The 22430-nt window shown below is 38.8% G+C and overlaps 4 protein-coding genes across 4 annotated transcripts in view; 2 read left to right on the top strand and 2 right to left on the bottom strand.

The window, feature by feature from the left end:
• si:dkey-11f4.7 (piezo-type mechanosensitive ion channel component 2) overlaps positions 1–4419 on the top strand; it is a 28775-nt gene extending 24356 nt beyond the window's left edge. The window contains exons 43-49 of the mRNA XM_034209318.1: positions 38–226; positions 783–875; positions 1460–1629; positions 1999–2118; positions 2292–2371; positions 2964–3189; positions 4011–4419. Of these exons, the coding sequence (XP_034065209.1) occupies positions 38–226; positions 783–875; positions 1460–1629; positions 1999–2118; positions 2292–2371; positions 2964–3189; positions 4011–4266 (1134 nt within the window). The 3' untranslated portion in view covers positions 4267–4419. The remainder of the gene's footprint in view (positions 1–37; positions 227–782; positions 876–1459; positions 1630–1998; positions 2119–2291; positions 2372–2963; positions 3190–4010) is intronic.
• A 570-nt stretch (positions 4420–4989) lies between these two features.
• On the bottom strand, positions 4990–6965 carry atp5f1e (ATP synthase F1 subunit epsilon). The gene is made up of 3 exons (XM_034209321.1): positions 6812–6965; positions 6326–6450; positions 4990–5155 (listed from the first exon to the last, which is right to left on the bottom strand). Exons 1-2 carry the CDS (start codon positions 6841–6843, stop codon positions 6327–6329), a joined length of 156 nt encoding a protein of 51 aa, XP_034065212.1. The 5' UTR covers positions 6844–6965; the 3' UTR covers positions 4990–5155; position 6326.
• A 507-nt stretch (positions 6966–7472) lies between these two features.
• Positions 7473–14465, top strand: LOC117541948 (PRELI domain containing protein 3B-like). Its single transcript, XM_034209320.1, has 6 exons — positions 7473–7613; positions 9242–9410; positions 10193–10282; positions 12067–12137; positions 12341–12443; positions 12548–14465. The coding sequence occupies exons 1-6, from the start codon at positions 7582–7584 to the stop codon at positions 12662–12664; spliced, it is 582 nt and encodes a 193-aa protein (XP_034065211.1). The 5' UTR covers positions 7473–7581; the 3' UTR covers positions 12665–14465.
• A 481-nt stretch (positions 14466–14946) lies between these two features.
• On the bottom strand, positions 14947–21703 carry bpifcl (BPI fold containing family C, like). The gene is made up of 16 exons (XM_034209317.1): positions 21597–21703; positions 21319–21436; positions 21042–21141; positions 20802–20933; positions 19247–19402; positions 19100–19163; positions 18908–18968; positions 18377–18468; positions 18098–18271; positions 17954–18013; positions 16665–16832; positions 16312–16379; positions 16186–16228; positions 16027–16087; positions 15456–15532; positions 14947–15340 (listed from the first exon to the last, which is right to left on the bottom strand). Exons 2-16 carry the CDS (start codon positions 21416–21418, stop codon positions 15287–15289), a joined length of 1410 nt encoding a protein of 469 aa, XP_034065208.1. The 5' UTR covers positions 21419–21436; positions 21597–21703; the 3' UTR covers positions 14947–15286.
• Positions 21704–22430: the final 727 nt, after the last annotated feature.

The raw sequence follows: 22430 nt of genomic DNA, 5'->3' as shown, positions 1-22430 counted from the left end.
ACTAATATTAATATGTTTTATGACTGAATTCTTCCAGAAATACCCCCACACTCCGGGTCAGAAGAAGAAGAAGGTGGTGAAATACGGGATGGGAGGATTCATCATCTTCGCTCTCATCAGCATCATCTGGTTCCCGCTCCTCTTCATGTCGCTGGTCCAGTCGGCAGCCGGAGTGAACAACCCCCCGGTGGAGGTCTCCATCCAGCTCAGCATCGCAGGATACGAGGTCAGCATGGAGACGAGGACACCGAACTGTGTGCTAAATTCTCAACTTTTAGAGTTCTTGTACTTATATTCTAAAACATTGAACCTAGCTGGCTGCTTATGTTCAGCTAGGGATTCTTTCTAAACAGCTAAGTTGCTTTTAGCTTTAAGGACTACAGCAAAATAATGCAAGTGTGGTGTCTTGTGAGTGAAAGTCAAACACTTGAGTCTACAGCAATGAATGTGGTGTACACGTCTTTACTGTTTTGAGCTTAATGCTAACAAGTAAAAATGCCGATGTTCAGCAAGTGTAACATGGTCTCTGTCCAATTACACTCTCATGGTGGCACTAGAAAGAAAGTCAGAGGATCACCAAATATAGTAAGGTACATCCTCCTCTGTGAACCATGAATTTCTGCACAAAACTGCATTGGCAATCCATCATTTGTCAAGATATGGTTCATACCAGCAATCACGTTTTTTACTTGTCCTCTATCTGTGCGGGTCAGGGGACAGTACTTGTCCATCTCCAGTGTGAGTGTATGTTTTACTCTGTGTGTCTGATTGTGTTTCCACAGCCTCTGTTCACCATGACCGCCCAGGAGCAGAACTTGGTTCCGTACACAGAAGCTGGATTCAACCGACTCACCAAAGTCTACGCAACCCATCCAGTAAGATTTAACTTACTTTAAAACACCAGAAAAATAAATGTTAAAATTGTACACTCTTATGGTATCTTTTCTTTAAATATGGGTTTTTAATTATTTTTTAATGAGACAGATTGTGTTGCCACAGGAGGCAGACGTGTTTTCAAAATAAGTAATTCATATTTGAAGGTCAGGAGTAGGCACTGCTGTATGCAGAGACATACACAAGTAACAGTTTGGCTCCCCCTGGTGGATAAATGGTTAAGTAGCATAAGCAACACCTTTATTGTAAAGCATCTTTCAACAACAAGGCATTTTTCACATTCATTCACAACAGAATAGTCCGTGCATTATTTTAATGTATCCAGGCAGGATTTTATGTAGGATATGAAGACAGTAACGTCAGGGTTTTTATTTCACAAATTTGCTGCAATGAATATGGTATTTTGCTAATAATAATCAGATTAATAACATACATTTTCTTTACATGCATTCTGTCATCTAAAGTTTCTAAACAACTACAAGTAATCAAGTTTAGGTTGAGTTTCTAATTTTCATTTAAAATTATTATTATAGAACTGTTGTTAAAATAATATCACTCTTTCCAGTCGGCGATGCAGTTCATAATGAACTACGGTGCAGACGACATCATCGTGGCTAAGATCAAGAGCGATGCCAGTCTGCTGTGGAGCATCAGCCCGGCCAGTCGAGCCGCCATGATACAGGAGCTCAGCAACTCCACTCACGTATACATGACCTTACGCTGGTCGCTGCTCAGGTCAGTGTGTGTGTGTGTGTGTGTTCGTGCACGCGTGTTTGTGCACGCGTGCGTGTGCAGATCCAGTGGGCTTGTATATCTCGTTGTAGGTTTTAATGATTATACAAATCATTGTATAAAATGTGAACATTAACTGGTTTGAAATGAATTCCTAAGTATGGATATTTAGTAAATACATTTTTCTAAAATGTAAAGCTCAATTATATTTATTACTTCCTGTGTTTTCTGGAATTTGGTCAGTTTGTGAACCCTTTATTGTTTTACATATCAGAATAGGAAGTACTTTGAGTACTCAAGCATCTGGAATTCGAACAGATGCACATTGCAGCGTGTAAACTTTGGCCCTTAACGCTGCTCTCCTTCCTTCAGGAACACGTCCATCTCAATGGTTGTAGAGACGGTGGGAGAACACACTGTGAAGTTTGAGGACCAAGCTTTGAGAGAAGGGATCATCCACATGCTCCAAGGCAACAGCAGCAGCAAACCTGTGTGAGTAGCACACACACACTTTACATACTATAAATGATAATGTGAGAAATTAAATCAAACAATCATGCTGTTAATCGTTCTAACTAAGATTTACTCTGAATAGACTTGTTGTTGAAATGGAGGGGTGCAGAATGTGTCCTAAAAAGTGTTAAACGTGTTTTTCTGTCCCGTAGGCTCATTCATTCTCTGCTGCCGAAGTTCATCAGAGGTAACAGAGGAGCCGAGTCCAAAATGGCAAAAAGCATGAAAGTGGGTAAGTTGCAGCTTATTGTGCACAGACCATCCTGCAGGTGTTTTGGGGGAAACTATTCCTTTTACATTTATTATTTTATTTTGTATCGGTATTGCTAAAAGCATATAGCATTGTGCACAATTAAAACAAAAATATTAGCGGTACATTTGAGACCCATTTTACAGCCTGGCTCTTCCTACATTATTTTCTATTTATACATTAGCTTTAATTATTTACAAATGAACATGGGACGCTTCCACCTTGGAAATTACAAAAATACAAATAAAGTGTGTGCTGTTAGATACAATTATATAAATCAAGTCCGCTTGAGTCTGATCCTATAGACTATTTTTGTTTTACTTTACTTGGAGGTAAAATTACCTTTCCATATTATATATATATTTAATGTGTTATTTTATCCATATAGTGGTGGATGGCTCTGATTTTAACCACCTCATTGTGACAGCCTATTTTATATGTATCCTTTATCAATGATTACTGCATTAAACTTATAATATCCAAAGGCATCCATCTTAGATAAAGGCGAGCTCATTTGATCAAAGCTTGTTGAAAACATACAGTTTAATTAATCCGTCTCGTGTTTTCCCTTCAGGGTACTCGGAGCGCCCGGAGGTGCAGGCGCTGTCCTTCTTCAGACCCATGTCAGTGAAGCTGGAGCAGGTGGACTCAGGCTCAGAGAAAGGGGCTGACCAGTGGTGGGTGGTGGAGGAATGCTCCCCCGTCGTCGCATACTCCCACCACAAGTGCCACAGCATAGAGATCGTGGTGATCAGCGATAAAGTCAGCCCCTCCAGTCTGGGCTTTCTGGCCGGACACGGGTACGTCACCTGCTTTTTTTTTTTTTTTAAACTTAGTTTTTATTTCAGATTTCATTAAATACACTTTGATCAGGAGGTTAAAGCATCACCTGCATTTTGACAGTAAAACGTTACTCATAACTTATGTACTTAATCCATTGTATGTGTATATATTTGAATTATTCCTGCATTTCCTTTGGTTGCTTTATTTATTATGTCTCAAGTATAATTGTGTGTTGTTTTGTTGGGGAAGTCTGGTTCTTTAGATATTCTTTGCCAACAACTACGCTGTAGCTGTAGCATGTGAAAGCCTTTGAATCATTTACAATAAAGCAAAAGGTACAGACGCTCCTATCCCAACAAGATGCCTACATTACAAGTAGATTAGACTACTGTTATGCACCCTTTGTTTTGTTCCCATAACATATATTGATAGATTGCCTTAAATTAAAGCTGCCAGGCTTTAAACGGGAACAAGAAATAGGGAGTATGTCAGCACAGTTTACCTGCACTGGCTCCCATTGTGTTATTATTGATTTTAAAGTTAATTTTACTTTAAGCTTCTAAAGGTTCGTGACTAGCCTACATCCTTAGTCTATTTATAATGCTTCACAGACCCTTAGATCTTCAGCTGCTACCTGTTTTTATGTATTATCTTTTCTTTGCTTTCTTATAAGAGTTTGAACTACACCACTACAAAAGAGATGCTGTAAAAATAAAGTGTATTATTCTTTTTATAATAAAACTTTTGTTGGTTAGATTGGCTGTTGTGGTTTCACAGTGGCATCTCTCACATAAACATATTGAACATGTCCTGTGTCTCTGCCCCCCCTCCCTCACAGCATCGTGGGTCTGTACATGTCGGTGGTGCTGGTCGTTGGAAAGTTTGTCAGGGAGTTCTTCAACGGGATCTCCAGGTCCATCATGTTTGAGGAGCTGCCGTATGTGGACCGGGTCCTGAAGCTCTGCACGGACATCTTCGTTGTCCGGGAGACGGGAGAGATGGAGCTGGAGGAGACGCTGTTTGAGAAACTCATCTTCCTCTACCGATCGCCGGAAACCATGATCAAGATGACCAGAGAAAAGAAAGACAGCTAGGGTCACGCCTGCACACCCATCACTCAAAATGGATGTATTAGAGCAAATAACCGTTGGTGCAGTAATGTCCTTTATTTGTATTAAAATGAGCAGCAGGTGGAACCTGTGATAAATGATCCAGTTGTAATCAATCTGCTGAATATCTGAGCGAGATTGTGACCTTTGGGTAAAAAGAAAGCAGAGCATCTTTTAAAGCGCTTCTATAAAAAAAAAATGATCACATGGTTTTCATACCTTTACATGTGATCAGTTTCATTCATTTAAATAATTGAAACAATGATCTGTTAACCAACACTACAATTCCTAGCAAAAAGCTAAAGGAGTAATTTTCTATCATACAGAAACTCAACTGACATGTTTCAGAATACTTTTAAAGTCACTAAACTATAACACCAATTACATTTGGTTACAGTAAAACAATGAAAGCGTGTGCCAGTGTTTTTGCATTTGTTGTTTTACTTCCAGCCCACATGGCAATGCATTCATTTCTGATGATTTTGGATTCAAGTTTTTACTAGAACAGTATTCCCCAACTCAGATTCTGGCAGGATCATCACAAGCTCAACATACCATTGATGAACTCATGGTTAACACACACACCTCTGTAAATAGCATGTAAACTACTGCACTGATTTATTTATACCAAAATAAAAATTCTTATAGACAAATGTTCCAGTGTCTCTTTGTGCAGTTCTGGAAGTGCAAGAATACAAGGGAACAAAATGTATTTCCGATATTCATCTTTAATAAAATTTAAATTACAAATGAAAGAGGAATTTCATCCACGTCATCTTGATGTCATCCATCTTTCTTCTCTGCGGTGTGCAGGACAGGACAATAAAGGACCTCACAACTCATGGGGAAACTATCAACATCAGATTCTCAAATCCTGGAGGGAAACAGAGAAAGTACAGAAACATTACTGAAAAGATGTCCTCATGAAAATTATTTTGCATCCCAGACAGAACAAAGGCATCATTCATATCAGTGACTGAAGGTTTGGAGTTGATCTACTTGCAAAGTAGGGGTGCAAAGACGGGTTGAGAGCAATAATGTCTGGCGGACACTTCCATGGGTGTAACACCATTAAATGTAAGGTAGGTTGGGTATCACTTAAGATGTTATTATAAAGGTTTATGCACTATTGATTTTTAAATAATTCGAAAATGTTAAGTACACTGAAACAATGACCATGTCTTGGTAAAGACTTAAGCATGAGATAAGACTGTTATAGGTTTTATTCAAACAGTCCAATTAATAGTTCATTTGAGGTTGTGATTTTGCATAAATAAACATATGCCTGTTTCCAAAACAATGCATCCAGAAAATATGTTTTAGGTTGAAATACTCATAGCATATAAATACATTGGGTACAGTAATTATGAGCAGCAATATTATTCCAATATCAATACAGACTTATGAAAATGTCCTGTTGGTTTTCCGAGAGCGCAAGCCAGTAGTTTGTAATACAAATGTTCAATACTCTAAACGGCTGGTGACAAATAAACTAGCATAATATCTATTCTGAAATTCATTTAAATCAAACTTATTTCCATATCCCTACATTGATTGTTTCTTGCCTATTTACTGATGTTTAGTTCAATTCAGTCCAGTACGTTTATATGTGTTTAATAAGCTTTATGCGTTATGTAGTTCGTGAGACTTTGTTCAGATCTATACGCGTTGTATATACTATTTGCTTAGTGTCTCGGACCCCTACGTTTCATATAGCTTTTAAGGGAGTCCCACTCCCATTTCACATATCTCCATTGTATCAGATTGTATTAATCCGTATACACCTCTCTGAAAGGGGCTATTAAGCAAATAAGAAAGGACACCGTCACTACTGTACTGCATAGGATATAGTAGCTTCTAATTCTCGTAAATTGGAATGGTGGATTGCTATAAGCTAAATGCTATACATACTTCCTCCACACAAGTAACCTGGGTCAACATTCAATGTCACAGGCAGCTGCCTCTCCTTCAAACATTTAGAGGCCATGGTGCATGTATTTGCTGTCATCTCTGTTGTCGTGTACTTATTGTTTAATGCACTTACATTATGCTACTTTAGCTTTGTAGACTTTGACGTTGGACTCCGCAGCCTTCAGCGCCTCGGCTTTGAGCTGAGGCTTCATCGCAGCCCGCAGCGCGGTGGCGCAGATAGACGAGAAGCGGATGTAGCTGCAGAGAGAGGACACATTTGTTAGCCGCATGCTAAAGGCAGCAGTGTGCTGACCTCCAAAAAGCACAACTGCTTCTTAAAAAACAAGTAATGTATCCTATGCATTATACGATGCAGAGTCATATTTCGGAGGGTTATCGGCTAACGTAAGCGTCCTAAGTTAAACATATGGGATTTAAAGCTAGCTAAAGCTACTATCGTATGTTAGCTATGTTGCCTGTTCAGTTATATAATAGACAGAATAGCTACAGGGACTTTTTAAAGTACCACGTTATCAAGCCAAAACCTTAAATAGAATAACGTGGTTAACACTTAGCACAAAGCGAAATCTGCAAATGTATATTATATATATTTTTTTACCTGAGGCCTGCCTGTCTCCAGTATGCGACCATCTTGCCTGTGTTATACCTTCAAGGACAGTTAGGATCTGTGCGTGATGACGTAATGTATCTACGTTGTTTATCCCCAGCTCTGTCCCCACCCAATTAGAACCGTGCCTGACCACGACTGACAGCTTAGACCTTGGCTTGTCCTGCCCCCAGTAATTGTTTAGTATACAAGTTTGTTTTATGATTGTTAATTTTCAATATGATCCTGACCTATAGTAAGCTCTACAAGTCGCATTTACACATATTTAAATATATATACATATGTACATGTATATTTATAAAGAAGAATGTGTTCAAATAAGTCACAAGTGGATCCAACGGTATTGAATATATAACCTACTGCTGGAATCGAAAAGTAAAAATATAGCACTGTAGCCTAAACCTACCGTGCATATAAAAAACAGTATAACACATTTTATATGTAGTAGTCCCCCGGTAGGTAGCCATGTTTATAATGCATTAGTGCAGATAAAGGTGCAAGCAGCTGGTATGTTAAACACTCAAGAGTCTATCAGTTGAGAAGGCCTGATTTGTTATTGTGTTTTTTATCCTGACCCTGAGACTGTTATACAGTCTATGTAGCTTGTTGTGTAGAGTGCAGCTCTTGTCCCGGCCTGCAGGGAAGGGTCGTCAGGGTCGTGCATTAAAGGTTTCTCCTTCAGCTCCTCCTTCCTTCCTCACCTCGGTCACGCTGTCATTAAGCGACCCGGCTCCCGAGCCTTGACGGAAAAGCCTAACAAAATGAAGATCTGGTCGTCAGAGCACACTTTCAAGTGAGTAGTTTTGTGTCTGTAGTTGTGTATTATAATCATGTGTGTCTTTAGCAACTGGTTTCCTCTTTTATAATAACGTTTTGTGTGGCTTCACCGGGCAGCTGCTAGCCTCTTAGCTGCTAAGGTTGTACATAAGTTGGGTAACTTAAACTCCAAATACCTGCCGTGAAATACCTAACTGTTTGTCGTTTTTTATAAATAAATGTAACCTTCATTCGCCATTTTGTTTCACATTTCCTCAACACATATCTCGGTGGTGTGTGTGCACTAGAGGTAAACCGCTTTAGCAGAGTTAACTAGTTTAGCTTCTTTTGTTAGCCTTGAAGCTAACGCTGGCTATCAGATGCTGTAACGGTAGTTGCTCAGCCGTGTGCGTCATAATAAATGTTATTAAAATGTTTCAGGCTCAAGTTACTTTGATGGTGAAATAATTCTTGTGGTTTTCTTGAGTTTCGTATTAATCACAAGGAAGTTATCTGCCGCTGAGTATGATATTATGTACCGCTGTTATACAGTTACATAACGGGATAGGCTGCTGTCGACTAGTCAGTCTGCGGTGAAAATACAACATAGTCTATTGTTTATATCTCTGCTCTTCAGACAGATGGCGTTCAGTGTGTAACAATAGTCGAAACGCTTCTGTCCATTATAAGAAGTTTCCAGCGAAATCCATGTTGATGATGCTGTGGTAGGGGGCGTTCCTCCCCCTGTCTGCTCAGTCTTTGGTTATTCCTCCATTTTGATTGTGATTATGTTCACTCTTTGTAAATACATCTCTGCAGTTGTTCATGTTGTTACTGCTTTTTGTACGTATATTTACTAAGACTTATTCAGGATTATTTTTACAGTGGATTTGCAAAAGGCTGAACAAATGGGAGCAGCTTTGCTTTAACGGTCCCCTATTATACGGGTTTTCATCAATAGATTATAGGTCTCAGATATATACAAAACATGTCTCTGAAGTGTTTGGCTCCAAATACCAAACAGATCATTGCAGCATCCCATAATCCCCTCTGTTTCAGCCCTGTTTCAAAAGTGCTGATTCTCTGTCTGTTACTTTAGATAAAATAAGGAGCCACTCCCCCACGCCCCTCTGAGAGATATTTGGTTAAAAAGAACACAATGGTGCTCTAGGAGGAGATTCAGGTGATAAGGTGTGGGGGGGGGGGGGGGGTGTGTTACCTTGGTTGCTGATTGGCTAATGGTTACACAAGCCAAAACAATCGTTATGACATCATAAAGTGGCCAAAATCTGATCAGCTCATTTTCAGACAGGTTTTTATAGAAATGGATCAGGACAAAAAGAGTGAATCTTTTTTTCCTGAAACGTTCAGAGTCTCTTTACACAGAGGGGACACATGTTTATGTATAAATGACATGAACAAGTGGATTTAGCATTATAGGTCCCCTTTTAAGCTTAGATGATCGTCAAAGTTTTTTTTTGTTGCCCATCATACTAAGTGGTGAAAATGGGCTGATTGACATCATCAATAAATCTGATTTCCAACATGTTGTCGGATACAGTAGCTTTGCAGTTTGTGGTATTGGTAAGTCCATATGTCACTGTATTACAATGCAAGTATTCCCTAGGGACTTTCGGTTTCTAAATGTAATCTTGATTTGAACAGCCACCCATGGGAGACGGTGACCAAGGCGGCGATGCAGAAGTATCCCAACCCCATGAACCCCGGTGTGTTCGGTGTAGATGTCCTGGACAGAAGTGTGGACACAGAGGGACGGTTGCACAGCCACCGACTGCTCAGCACAGAGTGGGGCCTCCCCAGCATGGCCAAGACTGTAAGTTAGATCATGAGAGCACTAGAGCGGCAGGGAAGCTTTATTTTTGATTGATAACACACTTTTTTTTATTTCAGTGTTTATATTTGTGACGTCCTCAATTTTCCGCATTATGTAAATCCTCTGCCCAGATTTCATTGCTCGAGCTGTCCCTCTCAAGCAATATTTAAAATGCCCACGAAGAGGAAATACATTAATTGTTGAGGAAATATTTTCCTAAGCCCATAACTTTGACCCAGTTTATCACTTTCTACTCCCCTCGCTGAGCACAGGCCTGCGACCTTGGGAAGCTGCGCTCTCTCTCTCAGAGTAGTTTTTTCTCCTTATTCCTGCCGGTTGGGGTCAGCTGATAGAGGTGTTATAGTGATTTGTTTGTTATGTCTTGTCATGCAGAATGTAGATTATTCTCTCAGAGCTAGCTAAATAGATGGGACTAGTGGAGAGATCTTCAGAATTCCTTAGGCGGGAGCTGTGTCACTTTGTGTCTACAGCAACTGTCTTTGTCAATTCTCTGTCCGTAACTTCAAATACATCTTCAGTGTTTGCCATCAAGTTCCAGCTCTCCCGTGTCTAATTGTGTTTTGACTCCTTGCTCCAGAAGTTTCCATTTTATTCATGATTATTATTGTTGTATTATTGATCTGAGATATTCAGACTGTTGGACACATTTAATTAGAATTATCCTCGCATTCCTGGTGTTAGCAGAAATTGGTTCCTGACTCATCTCGAACAATATAATGTCAGGATTTGAACTAATCCTGAGCTGTGTCCTTTTCCTGCAGATGTTCGGGGTAACAAGGTCATGCACTTATGTTGAGGAACATTCTGTGGTGGACCCCAAAGAAAAGAGCTTTGAGTTGAAATCTACAAATGTAAGTAGATCTGACATGGATCATTGTTATTACTTTATACATAACACTTGTGGCATTAGTGCCAATATTTAGTAGGAGAGAAAACGAATACATTGACTTTTCTGTGCAATTGATAACACCAAGTTATACGTGGACTTCAAGTGTTGTTTCTAGTGTTACTTTTTATATCTGGAAAGACAGCATTTATCTGTTTTTGTAAAACTTTTCACTGATTAAACTCTTAATCCTTTGCGCCTGATTATTATTAATTGTATTAACATACAATCCACAGTTCGTAAGACTTATTACTTCCTATTTGTTGAAGATTGTTTTAGGTCATGTTAGGAGGGACCTTTTAGACCAGGGGTGGGGAACCTTTTTCCTCTCAAGGGCCATTTCAATTTTTACAATATCCTCAGAGGGCCGTACAAATGATTGACCTCTACTTAAAAAACTAAAATCACAGCCCGTTCATTTCATTCTGTGCAAAGAAAAAGCAACATCTTAATCCAGATATCTCACCATGACTCGCGTATGCATGCACGGTGTGGCGTGACCACCAAAACAGAGAGATATGGACACAACATGTGTGCAAATGTATTTAGTGTCCCATGATTTAAGTGGGGGGGGGACCTAACCTCCTCTAGGGGGGTCCGGGGGGCATATTTTGTTTTAAATGTTGAAGTTAAAAGCATCAATCTGGTGCACTTTGAGAGCAACATTAGGAGATCTATGGAAACATCTCTCAACACCCATATAAAACGGAACTGGAAGCAGATTTATTTTTCTTTATGGATATTTTACAAATCACTCCCCTTTTAAACTGTATTCTTGTTTATTAATAACAACTTTTTTTTACCATCATATAGTATTTTATACCTGTTTACTTTATTCTCTTATTTTTGTATAACTATAATGATCATATAAAGATGTGCCTTTACCTCACTGGTTGTAGAAAAAGCTTCTTATATTCGTTAGCATAGCTAGCTAACCAGATGCTAATAACAACAACGTTATTGACTGTATGATCAGAATGACAGATGAACAGATCGCCACTGGGCTTTCAACTAAAGACACAGACACGCAAAAACTGCGGCATGTGTACGGCTCCTTATCGGTACTGCAATTTTTGAAGTGCTGGAGCTGCGTTCTGGTGCTCTCCATCAGAACTGCACCCCTGTCAGTCGAGACATATACCACGTGATGACACGTTAGGCTGTGTTGTGTTCAAGGACCCTGACCTTGGCCAGGAAAAACAGGCACTCGCTTGTTTAATTCTTTTGCGGTCTAGATTTCTTACATTTTTTTCTTTTTTGCGTGTGTTTATAAATTACCTCGAGGGCCGTACCAAATTGTCTCGCGTGCCGTATACGGCCCGGAGGCCGGAGGTTCCCCACCCCTGTTTTAGACGTTTGTATATTTAGATATCCATTTACTTACAATGATGTTTGGAATGCGTTTGCCATGTTATGTGTTTCTTACACCTAGACATGATATGCTCTTTTTTTGCAACCTCACCACAAATCCAACATGGTGTTAAATAAAGCTGTGTGATTGTCTTTGTAAAGGTCTAACAGTGGAAACATTACATGTCAAACACAGGTGTAAATACATTACATGTATAATTGCTCCAAACCAGCTATCGTTAGTGTTATCAGTTACACCTGTGTCCTTACCGTGGTCACTGTGAGCGGTCCCTTTACAGCTAGCAGATCAGTGTGCGGGGCTTTATGAAAAATGATGAATATAGTTTATTTTGAGTGCAAGAGACAAAGACTAATGCTTGCTTTATTTTGTCCATTCAGATCTCCTTCACTAACCTTGTATCTGTGGATGAGAAGTTGACATACAAGCCGCATCCAGAGGACCCCGAAAAGTAAGTGACTTTTTAATTGATTATTATTATTGGTAATGAATAAATGGTTTTGGCCTACGGTCTGAATATTTTTATAAGTTTAATTACTAAGAATAATGAATGGCTTTTGTTGGCAAAAATGTCATGTATTTTTTAAAAGAATATTAAAAAGGCTTCTTCTGAAAATACAACAGCTTTAACATTGTGTTGACTGTTGTGTTCAGGACAGTGCTGACACAGGAGGCTTTAATCACTGTGAAAGGTGTCAGTCTGAGCAGCTACCTCGAGGGTCTCATGGCCAAGACCATCTCTGTCAACGCCGGCAAGGTGAAGCCAACTACTTAAATCTCCTTATCATCATATATATTTTCAGAACAATTTGCCTTTCTGCCGCTACACATTATGTTTCTAACTCTGTGTGTCTGTCTCAGGGTCGGGAAGCCATGGAGTGGGTCATCAGGCGATTAAACACAGAAATCGAGGAGTTGGCGGCGACTGCTCGTGGTTCTATACGTGCTCCAATGGCAGCTGCTGTCACAGACAAATGATCGCAGCCCCCGCAGCTTTCCCCCCCGCCATCATGAACCGGTGGACCTCTCGGACAGTTACTCTCTCCTAACCTGCCAACACAGCCTGATAACCACAGCCTCACCCATTGGCCCTACGTGTGTGTATGTGTGTGTGTGTGTGTGTGCGGTCTTCCCTCCTCAGCAGTCTGCGTTGGCGAGTTAGATTCTCGCTGCTTTGGGCAATGATGGGGAGAGTTGAGCTGATGACAGTTAAAAAAAGAAACGGGGTTGAGTTGGACTGCACTTGAAGCTCATAGGAATTATTCTTGTAATGTTAAAGCTCTTTAAAAATCACACTGTGCCTCCATGTCATCTCATCAATTTCTCTTCTGTCTTCCTCCCCTTCTTCTTCTCTCTCTCTCTCTTTTTATTGTTTCCTTATCCTTGCTAGCAGGTTGAGTACTTGTAACCGCTGACATGAAGTCATTTGTCTAGCTCTTCTGGATGGCTTAGCTTGCTTTGTACAGCAGAACAGACTAAAATATCTCGGTAACAAGAAGCCACCAAAGTAAAACAGTCTAACAAAAAAGTTAAAAGTAACACAGCTTTTTTTGCCCCATCTGGACGTTGTCACAGATGTATTTGAGTCGATGCAGAGCTGTTGTCGGACAGCCAGATCTGCATTTAGGTTACGTGCCCAGTTTATGGGTGTACTTGCATGGTGCTGTATTATAGGTTTATTTGTCAAACTGTCAAAGCCGTTTAAAGGAAATGAGTGTTCATTTCGATGCAGATCTGTTAGAGCTGTCAGCATGGTGGACTGGTCCTCAGATGTTCTGCTCTTGTTCTTGCTAAAGGTCTCTACATTTCTTAAAGTCTCTTCTGCCTTTGTTAGTATTTTCTCTTACACTGATGATGTGTTGTATAGTTGTGTGTTACAGTATACATATTTGAGTACTTGAATGTCTAACTTATTTTCAGCATGTGTACTTAAATACACTTAAGAAGCGGCAAGTACTGAGCTGTAAAAAAAAATGGAGTGTATGGGCGCTTATCAAAATGACCGCAGTGTGTTTAATGTTTGCGAACGTTCAGAAGGAGGGTTACGTTCAGGATCACTGAGTGTGCCAACATAATATGTGCAGATTCCAATTACTCTACCCATTTAATACCCCAATTCACTTTAACTGTGAACAAACCCACTCTGTATGCTGCGTCCATTCATTTCATACCATCTATAGATACTGTTATTTATAGTATTAGTGAACATTGACAAAAGCTGTTGACTTGATATTAAAAGCTTGTCGTATTTGTATGCACTTCCTCTCTTTACCCCATAGCAGACTCTCAGGTGCTACAGAGTTCAGTTTCCCTGCTTCCTCTAAAGGCCACACTGAGATGAAGGCGCCATAATAACTTTGTAACTCTGTGCGTTCTTCCCTTTTCTCCTCTAGACATTTTAACAAGGACAGTTCGACAAAAGCTAAAATGACAACAAAAGTGATGTTATCATGTCTGTTGATGGCGCTCTACATCAAAAGGTCAGTTGATGTCCCGCTCTCAGTTACTTAATTAAATCTCCTTTTATCCACAGTAGGTCGTGTCTTTATCACGCCTGCTTCTTTTTCAAAGCTTCTTCATCACTAACTCCTGTTGAATCAGCCAGTCCTCCAGAGTGTCATTACTGAAGTGTGATGTGTTTCTACGGGGAACATTTTAGGAACAGTGGCTGTACATAGGCTTTTATTTATATTTTGGTGGTGTTACATTCCAAGAATGTGAACATGTAACAGAATCTAAAGAAATGTTTCAAAATAAAGAGATGTCATTGTTTCATGAATTTGGTAGTGATGTTTTTTACCCTGTACTCTTGAGGTGTATCGCCCCTAAACAAATGATTTGACCATCTAACTTCACCTGTCCAGTTCTTGCATTAGGTTCAGTTGGTCACATCAGTCTGTTGCCTCGTATCTTGTAGTGTCTCGTCTCAGTTTTTTTACTTCAATACAAAATATGCACAACTAAATTGGTTTCGAGATGCAGATACATTGAGAAATTATTTCTTAGTGATCATCAATTTCATTAAAGTTAGTGTCTTTAAATGAGGTCCCCATGCAGGACAACGGTCTGGTAAATCCATCATCCTGCACATTTCTACGGATTTGTGAATATATAGTTTTTACGTTTTAAATGTAGTCTCCTCTGGTACCAGCACCGTGTACGAATGTTTAAGCCTCGAGTCAACACATGATAATGGTTATAATGACAGATCCAATGATCATGTCTTTGATGCAACAGTAACATATAAACAAACTTAGAAAAATGATTTTATTCTCACCACATCTTTTTTTTGTATATATGAAACAGAATGCACTTATTAACAAAATATAAAATGCTAAAACATTCATAAAAGATGAGGTTTCAGGCTGAAGCATTTATAGAAATCAACTGCAGGCTAAATCATTGTTGATATGTCATGACAGTTGTAAACACAATGCATATATTTGTAGGCATGCTGTGTATCAGCACGCCATTACCTTTTAAACACAGGTGCTTTATGACGTTAAATATGGACACAAATCCATTTTGTTTACAGGTGCAAAGAATGTGTGCTGAGATGAAGAGCGTCCATGTTTGATGAGGTAAACAGACAGTTTGATGTCAGTTGAAGCTGTCTGTAAACACCTCAGCGTCTGAACACATGGCTATAAATCCCTGTGAGAAATAAAGACAATGGTCAGCCCAAGAACAATTTCTGCCCCTGATTCAAAATGTCTTCTCAAAGCCAAACATTAACCTCAGAAAACAGTGATCCTTTGCTAACACTGACCTCTTCCACCCCCAGAACTGTGTTGACCAGCTGAGCGTTCCTCGTTCTGGGTAAAACAACGCCTTTGCCCAGTTCCACTGAAACAGAGAACAGAAACAAAGACTATGTAGCCACACTTGAATACATTATGTTCAGTATGTTGGATCAATACAGTATGGAATGTGCTTTTTCTCAACTGTAGGACTAAATGCATTGTTTCCCTTGATGTTAAAGATGCAGCACTATTCACGTTTAAATAAATTATTATAAATATTTAGTCAAAAGCAACTTTATTGTCAATCTTCTGTTTGTATGAAACAGAAAGAGAGATTGAAATGCGGTTTCTCGCGCAATCCAGAGGAATACAAATACAAAAATAAAATTATACATACACCTGTACCTATATATATACACATTCATAATAAAACATATACACATGCACACAGACATAGATAAAAGGCACAACATTCAATAGAAAATAACAGCTTTTATGCTTATTTTCCCAGATAAACTTCACAAAAAGTGAAGAAATACAAAGTCTTTCACTGCCAAGTTTAAATGTTGTTGAGCAAAGCAAACTTTAAAAGATTACCGTTCAGTTTTGCGAGGCCAGCCATCACTCCCATTTTCACTAAGCTTTCCAATGTATCCGTCTGCAGAGAGAACATGTGATATATTACTGTCTGGGTTTAATTCTCCTCAGTGCACACGTAAGTTTGCCTCTAACGTATTATGTGATGTAGTTATGTACCTCAAAGTGTCCCACTTCACTGTCCGCCAGCGTCAGTGTTAAACTGTTTGAAAGAAAGACACAACATGACTTTGCTTTAGTTAACTGCAGGCTGAGGCGTGTGTTTTACGACATGGTGATGCTCACTTCTGCAGTGCCATGGAGCCCTTCAGTCTTCCAGCAGCGACCCACACTTTACCGTCAAATGTTAAGTCCTGAAAGAAAGGTGCCAGCTGTCAAAACAACCAATATTTATTTTATTACGATCAATCCATCTGTTCTTTTTGTTGTTAATTAATTTATCCACAGTGGGTTAAACGATTCCACATTAAAAAGTGACCCTTTGTCCAAGCACGTGCATGTATTTGTTTGCTCAAATCAAGTTATTATTAGAGATATAACAATTTTTCTACAAAATATTTCTTATGTGCTTGCAAAATGTTTGTTTGTGGCATGAATGTACTCATCATATCCATAGGACTGAGAGCAGAAGTACTCACAACATTGAGTTTGAACAGAGGGATCTGGGTGCCGTTGGGCTCGATGGCAGAAGCCTTCACTGCGCCCGCAAGCTCGAGTTTCACAACACCAGGCTGGAAGGAAAACATTGGCACCTCACTGGCATAAACCTTCAGATTCATCAGAAGACCAGGAAACATCTTGGGAAGCTGCAGAGGGAGAGAGAGAGAGAGAGAGAGAGATAATAGAGTACATAATCAGCATCAGTTTTCTTTACAGACAGCTTACAGCGGCCCCCTTCTCTGCCGATGGTGTGCATGCGTGTGTGTGCCTGTGTGTGTTTCTCCACTGCTTAAGGTAAGGATCGTTTTCAACCTCTTTGTATGAATATTGAATATGATACTGTGACCTGGGTAACTCCAGTTTTAAGTGAGTAGACGTAGAGCTAATAATAATATATTCTTACATATTCTTAAGAAAATGCATAATGTAAGATGTCAACTAAGGATACTCAATAATTGGTCAGTTATATATTTTATTTATTTGTTCTTGTTTGAAATCATGACAGTGAGTGACTGGTCCATGCAATCACTTCCTTCCTAAAAAAAGATTCATGAGGTAAGATGTCAACTAAAGCAACTTCATTATTTGTTATTGTTTGCCTTATTTATAAAAACATAATGACATGATATATTGATTGTTGAAGGCTGTTGTTAAATCCGTCCAATCATTTATCATGAATATGATATATACAGTATGGTCAAATAACACATGAGAATTTGCATGATGATGTTTTCCAGACTTTTAGTGTATCTTTCAATATACATCTTACTAGTAACTTTAAACTACATGTTTTGTACTTAATTAAAAGTCCTCTGTATCAAATATTAGGAAAGCCATGAGTATTCTAAGAAACTGCAGTCAAGAGTGGTTTTAAGAAAGAGCTTTAAGGTTCTACATTTCAGACGTAAAACTGCTTTTTGAATATATAGATGTTTTTTTAACAGAGTTGTTCACATACTAAGAGTCACTCAATTTAATGTCACCAGGTAAATATAATGCACTGCACAAGCCTTTCAAATATAAATGAATACAACTTCAGATACAATGTGCCCTGTATTTGTTATTTTACTTATTTACTACTTTGAAGCCAGATTATTTTGGAGACAGAACTAAGTGTTCAAGCTGTGGTTTCACTAAACCACTAAAGGATTGTTATTCCTTCAATAATAATGATTGAACCACAATGACATCATCATGCAGTCCTGCTCATGGACCGCATTAATGAAACTCTCGAGTGTTCTTTTAACGCTGATTCAGTTACACTTACCTGAGGAACGTAAGGCCCCATTGAGCTGGTGTTGAGGCGTACATGGATGTAAGGAGGTATCTGAGATGATGAAACAACATTTGTTAACAGTCATGTTTTATGTCAAAAATGGGTATATGCTTCTTACATTTGAGGTGCACTTACCATGCTGTCAGTGATGAGAACCTGAAGCCGTCCCCCAGAGTAGAGTGCGTATGAGGCAGAGTTCACGGTGAATTCAGACAGGCCCATCGACAGCATGTAGTCGGGCTGCTCAGGCACAGTGAAATTCTGGGCCTCAAAGGGAGGCCTTTCATGAGTTCTATCGTAGAACTCTCCCTTTAAATAGAACGTTGGAAAAATGACCCATTACCGCTACTGTTTACCATTTTGTTATTTATATTCATACGTTTTGGCACCCAATATAAATGATGTGTTGCTTACCTTAAGACCCAGAATCATACTTGATGCATGAATGACGGGTACGCCAGTCAGAGGGATGTTGAGTACTAAGTCTTCATCCACTTGAATGGACACTGATGAGAGTAGAAATAATTTGTTACTGAATAATCTCATTATACATTTAAATTCCTGACTCTTATTTGACAATTGCTTTAAAATAAAGGTCTTATTTGCACTAAGCACTTAGTATCAATGTGTAACAAAAAAAGAGTACATCTATATATTGGGGCAGAGTTTTTAAAAGTCTGAGGCAGCCCCCCCAGGGTTTCAAACTGATTTAAGGAATACATTAAATAATTTCACATATAATTATCCAAACGTATGCATGGTTTGGTTAAAGAGTAAGTTCAGATATAAAGTAGTTCTGTACCAACACAATACACAATCATTGTACCTTTTCCAGAGCAGAAAGAAATATAAAATATATATTTTTATATTTTTGGTGTTGATCCCAAAGGAAATATAAAAAAAACTATTAAAACCTGTTTATTATGAGATAACTGGCTGTAATACCTTCCATGGCCTGCAGGTGGTAGTCCAAGCTCACAATGGATTCCTCCACATTAGGGCAGATCTATAAAGAGAAAAAACAAGGCCAATGTGCTGCCATGCTCACCACCAACATCTTTACAGTGAGAATTATCTGATGACGAAACAGCATTGACAAATCCACCACTGTTCAATGTGATAAAGACAAACTCTTACTTTGCTCCTTATTTCACCCCTCATCCGCCCCTTGAAATGCTCCACAAAAGGCTGGAAGATCCAACTATTGACAAAAGGAAATGCAGAACTTACATCTCCACATCATGTATCTCCCTTTTCTCTCTCTCTACCTCTGTTCTACTGTACCTCGCTCCACCTTCAAATCGAATGTCCACGTCTCCAACCTGAGCGTCACAGCTGACGCTGGTGACGGACAGATGCCCGTCAGGATCTTTCCCCAGCTCCACCACCGAGGTCACATCTAAACCAAAGATAGCCATTTTGAAGGTTCCTCCGTCATGGCTTAAAACATACAATAAAAAAGCAAGTTCAAGTTGGTGTTAATGAGAATTATTTCCCCCAAAGTCACAGAAACCATTTGACACGTGTGTGAATATGTATGTATAAAATCCGCAGACTGACCTCAGTGACTTGTCAATATTCTAACGTATTATACATGTATTGATTGCAAATCTAACTTAATTAAGAAATACAAATATTTGTTTCTCACCTGGCCATGTTGATTACATTTGCTATCAATTTAACCATAAGCGACTAAATAGTAAATATGGAGTTAGGAAAAAGTATGAAGTCAGATTAAAATGCCAATTTAAGAATGGGCTCAGCTCTGTAGTCCTTAGACCTTGGCCACTATCTAAAACAATGATATGTGCTTTGATTAAACTGCATGATAAAAAAGGCCTTATAATATCCCCAGTAGGCTGTTGCTTGCAGTAAACATTCAACTCTGTGGATGACATTACAGTATGAACTCTCAGGGCCATCATGGTACTGTGTTAAGGAACAGGAAGTCACAGAACTTACTGGATTTATTGATTTTTTTGGTTGGGAGAATGGGCACAACAAACTTGTGTGCCAATTTTAAGAATCAACACTGCTAACATTAGCCTAACTGGTCCAACTGGTCTTGAATCAAAATAGTACTGGATTTTTGAAAGTAATGACGATGTAGCATAAGTGAACACGTGATTTATTATCTTAAAATGACCATAGCTCTGCGGTGAGACATTGACATGGTGCCTTTAAGGAGACACTTCCTTTTCTAATTGATCCCAGATAAACGGAACAGACAAAGGGAAATGTTCATCTTAATCTCACTTCCTCATTTAGCCTTCATGTAAATGTATTTTGCGAAGAGAAGTGTTTTATTTTATATTTAAATTGTTATCTTTGTTTGTCATCACTTTTCTATAGTTGTAAAGAGGATGATCAGATTATATCAGGTTTCTGAGCAGCTGCCAAACATCACTAGTGTTGGAAAGCAACTAAATACATTTGATAAAGTACTGCAATTAAGTAACATTTTACGTATTTCCATTTCAATCTACCTTAAACTTCTACTCCACCACATATTTGAGGAAAATATACTTTCGACTTCAACATGTTTCAACATGATTTACAGGATTATACAATGGATTAAGGTGTGGCAGTGTTTAAAGTCATTTAAAAGAGCTTCAACTTTACCAGCTGCAATATTAAAGTGCATTATTCTGAAATGGAACATTTTGAGTATACTTTTGATTTAGGTATTTTAGATTATATATGCTTTGCTAATATTTTTGTACACTTTAACTTAAGTTTTTGAATGCAGGACTTTAATGTTCTGCAGTGTAGTATTGATATTTGTACTCAATTGAAAGATCCAGGTACTTCTTCCAGTATACTGGCAACAGAAACTCACATTAAACCAAAGTGTGTCATCCAGCCGCCGGTCAGTGCCACACTGAGGCCTGCGATGGATGTGGTGAATCCTGTGTTGTTCGGATTGAACTCAACAATCGGCTCTGGAAAGTCACACTTCGTTATGGTGATGCTGTGTTGCACATGGGGAGGGGAGAGACAGGACACAGGTCTTAGGGGTGTAAAGATGTCAAATAAAAATGTATCAAGTATGTAGAGGTCTTCAGGAATGTAATCATACCCTGTTAGAATGTAGTGTATGCCCAAGACTTCACCACTGAAGTCAGTGAGAGTGATATGCTCCAACTTCTCCTGAACCCATCCTGCACCTAAATGCTTTCCTGAGACAAACAGCACATGTGTACAGTTTAAAACTGTGAATGAAACATTTCTCCTACGATTTAATTGGGTTCTTTATAAAAAGAGAGTCAAAGCAATCTACTAACGCCCCATGAAGCTGTTATTTTAGGTTTAAATAAACTGAACATCTGAGTGAATGGCACCTCATTTTGCCTTACCGTACTGAAGTCCTTTTCTAGTCAGGATGACTTGTATGGCAGGGTTTTCACCACGGGTAAAAGAAATGAGCATCAGCACCACAATCACTGCTGGAAGCATCTTCCTGGGTCTACTGAGCTGCAAGCAATTTACCAAATACAACTTGTGAGTATGAATGTAATCACAAAACTCCTCACAGTCAACAAACTATACTGAGACTTTTACATGTTACTGTGCAATGTGAATAAAGTCAAACTAGTATCCTGTCAAGCTGTTAAAGTTATATTTTGTAGCATACCTGAATTACTGCAGAATGGTTAACCAAGTTGAAAGGCGTCTTCACTGCTTCTCTGCGTTGATTCAACTACTGCAGCTTCCTGGTTCACGAGAAGTGAAACTTACTGCACTCATGCAGACTCTGACAAACTGCTGAATTGTTTATTTTGAGTGTGTGTGGGTGTGTCTCTGTGTGAAGAAAAGGAAACTATTTTTGAATCTGCTCTGAGTGTGTAAAAGAATATTGTATTCTCAACATCATTCAGCTTTTATGTTGAAAAAAGCAGAATATTATAACCATTTTTTAAAAAGCAGATTGATGTAAATGTTTTTGTGATCAGAAACAGGGTATTGAGCGACACCCTCATTCTTAAAATAAAGTACCGTCATGGTGGACTATCATGAAAAAGGATGTGAAAATGATCTTCTCTATGCTGACTTTACATCCTGAATTCACATCTGACTTCAATATTTCCAATGATATATCAACAGATATCAATTGTAAATATGTTGATGTCTGCATGTTCTGTAATCCCTGGTCTGTTGTTTACCAGCTGTGGAAACAAATATCCCCCTGGGACCATGAATACAAACCAAAGAGAGCAGTACCAGGTTTTCATGCAGTGTGCTATGTGAAGGGTTCATGTGCAAAGGTAATATATCTGTTTTTTATTTATTTTGTGCATTAAAGGGAATGTCAATCAAACTAGTGTTACTAGTTTTTCCTTATTTAAAAAGAATATATTTTTTATTAAGTTTAATTATTTTACTAGCTTTTAATAGTTTTTTTTTTTTTAATAAACGACTAACATGATGTTTTTGGAGGTATGCTAACATTGGGAAACTTTCTAATTGG

This window comes from Gymnodraco acuticeps, unplaced genomic scaffold (assembly GCF_902827175.1).
Source record: "Gymnodraco acuticeps unplaced genomic scaffold, fGymAcu1.1, whole genome shotgun sequence".
In the NCBI taxonomy this organism is placed as follows: Eukaryota; Metazoa; Chordata; class Actinopteri; order Perciformes; family Bathydraconidae; genus Gymnodraco; species Gymnodraco acuticeps.
This window is presented reverse-complemented; position numbering and strand designations above follow the sequence as displayed.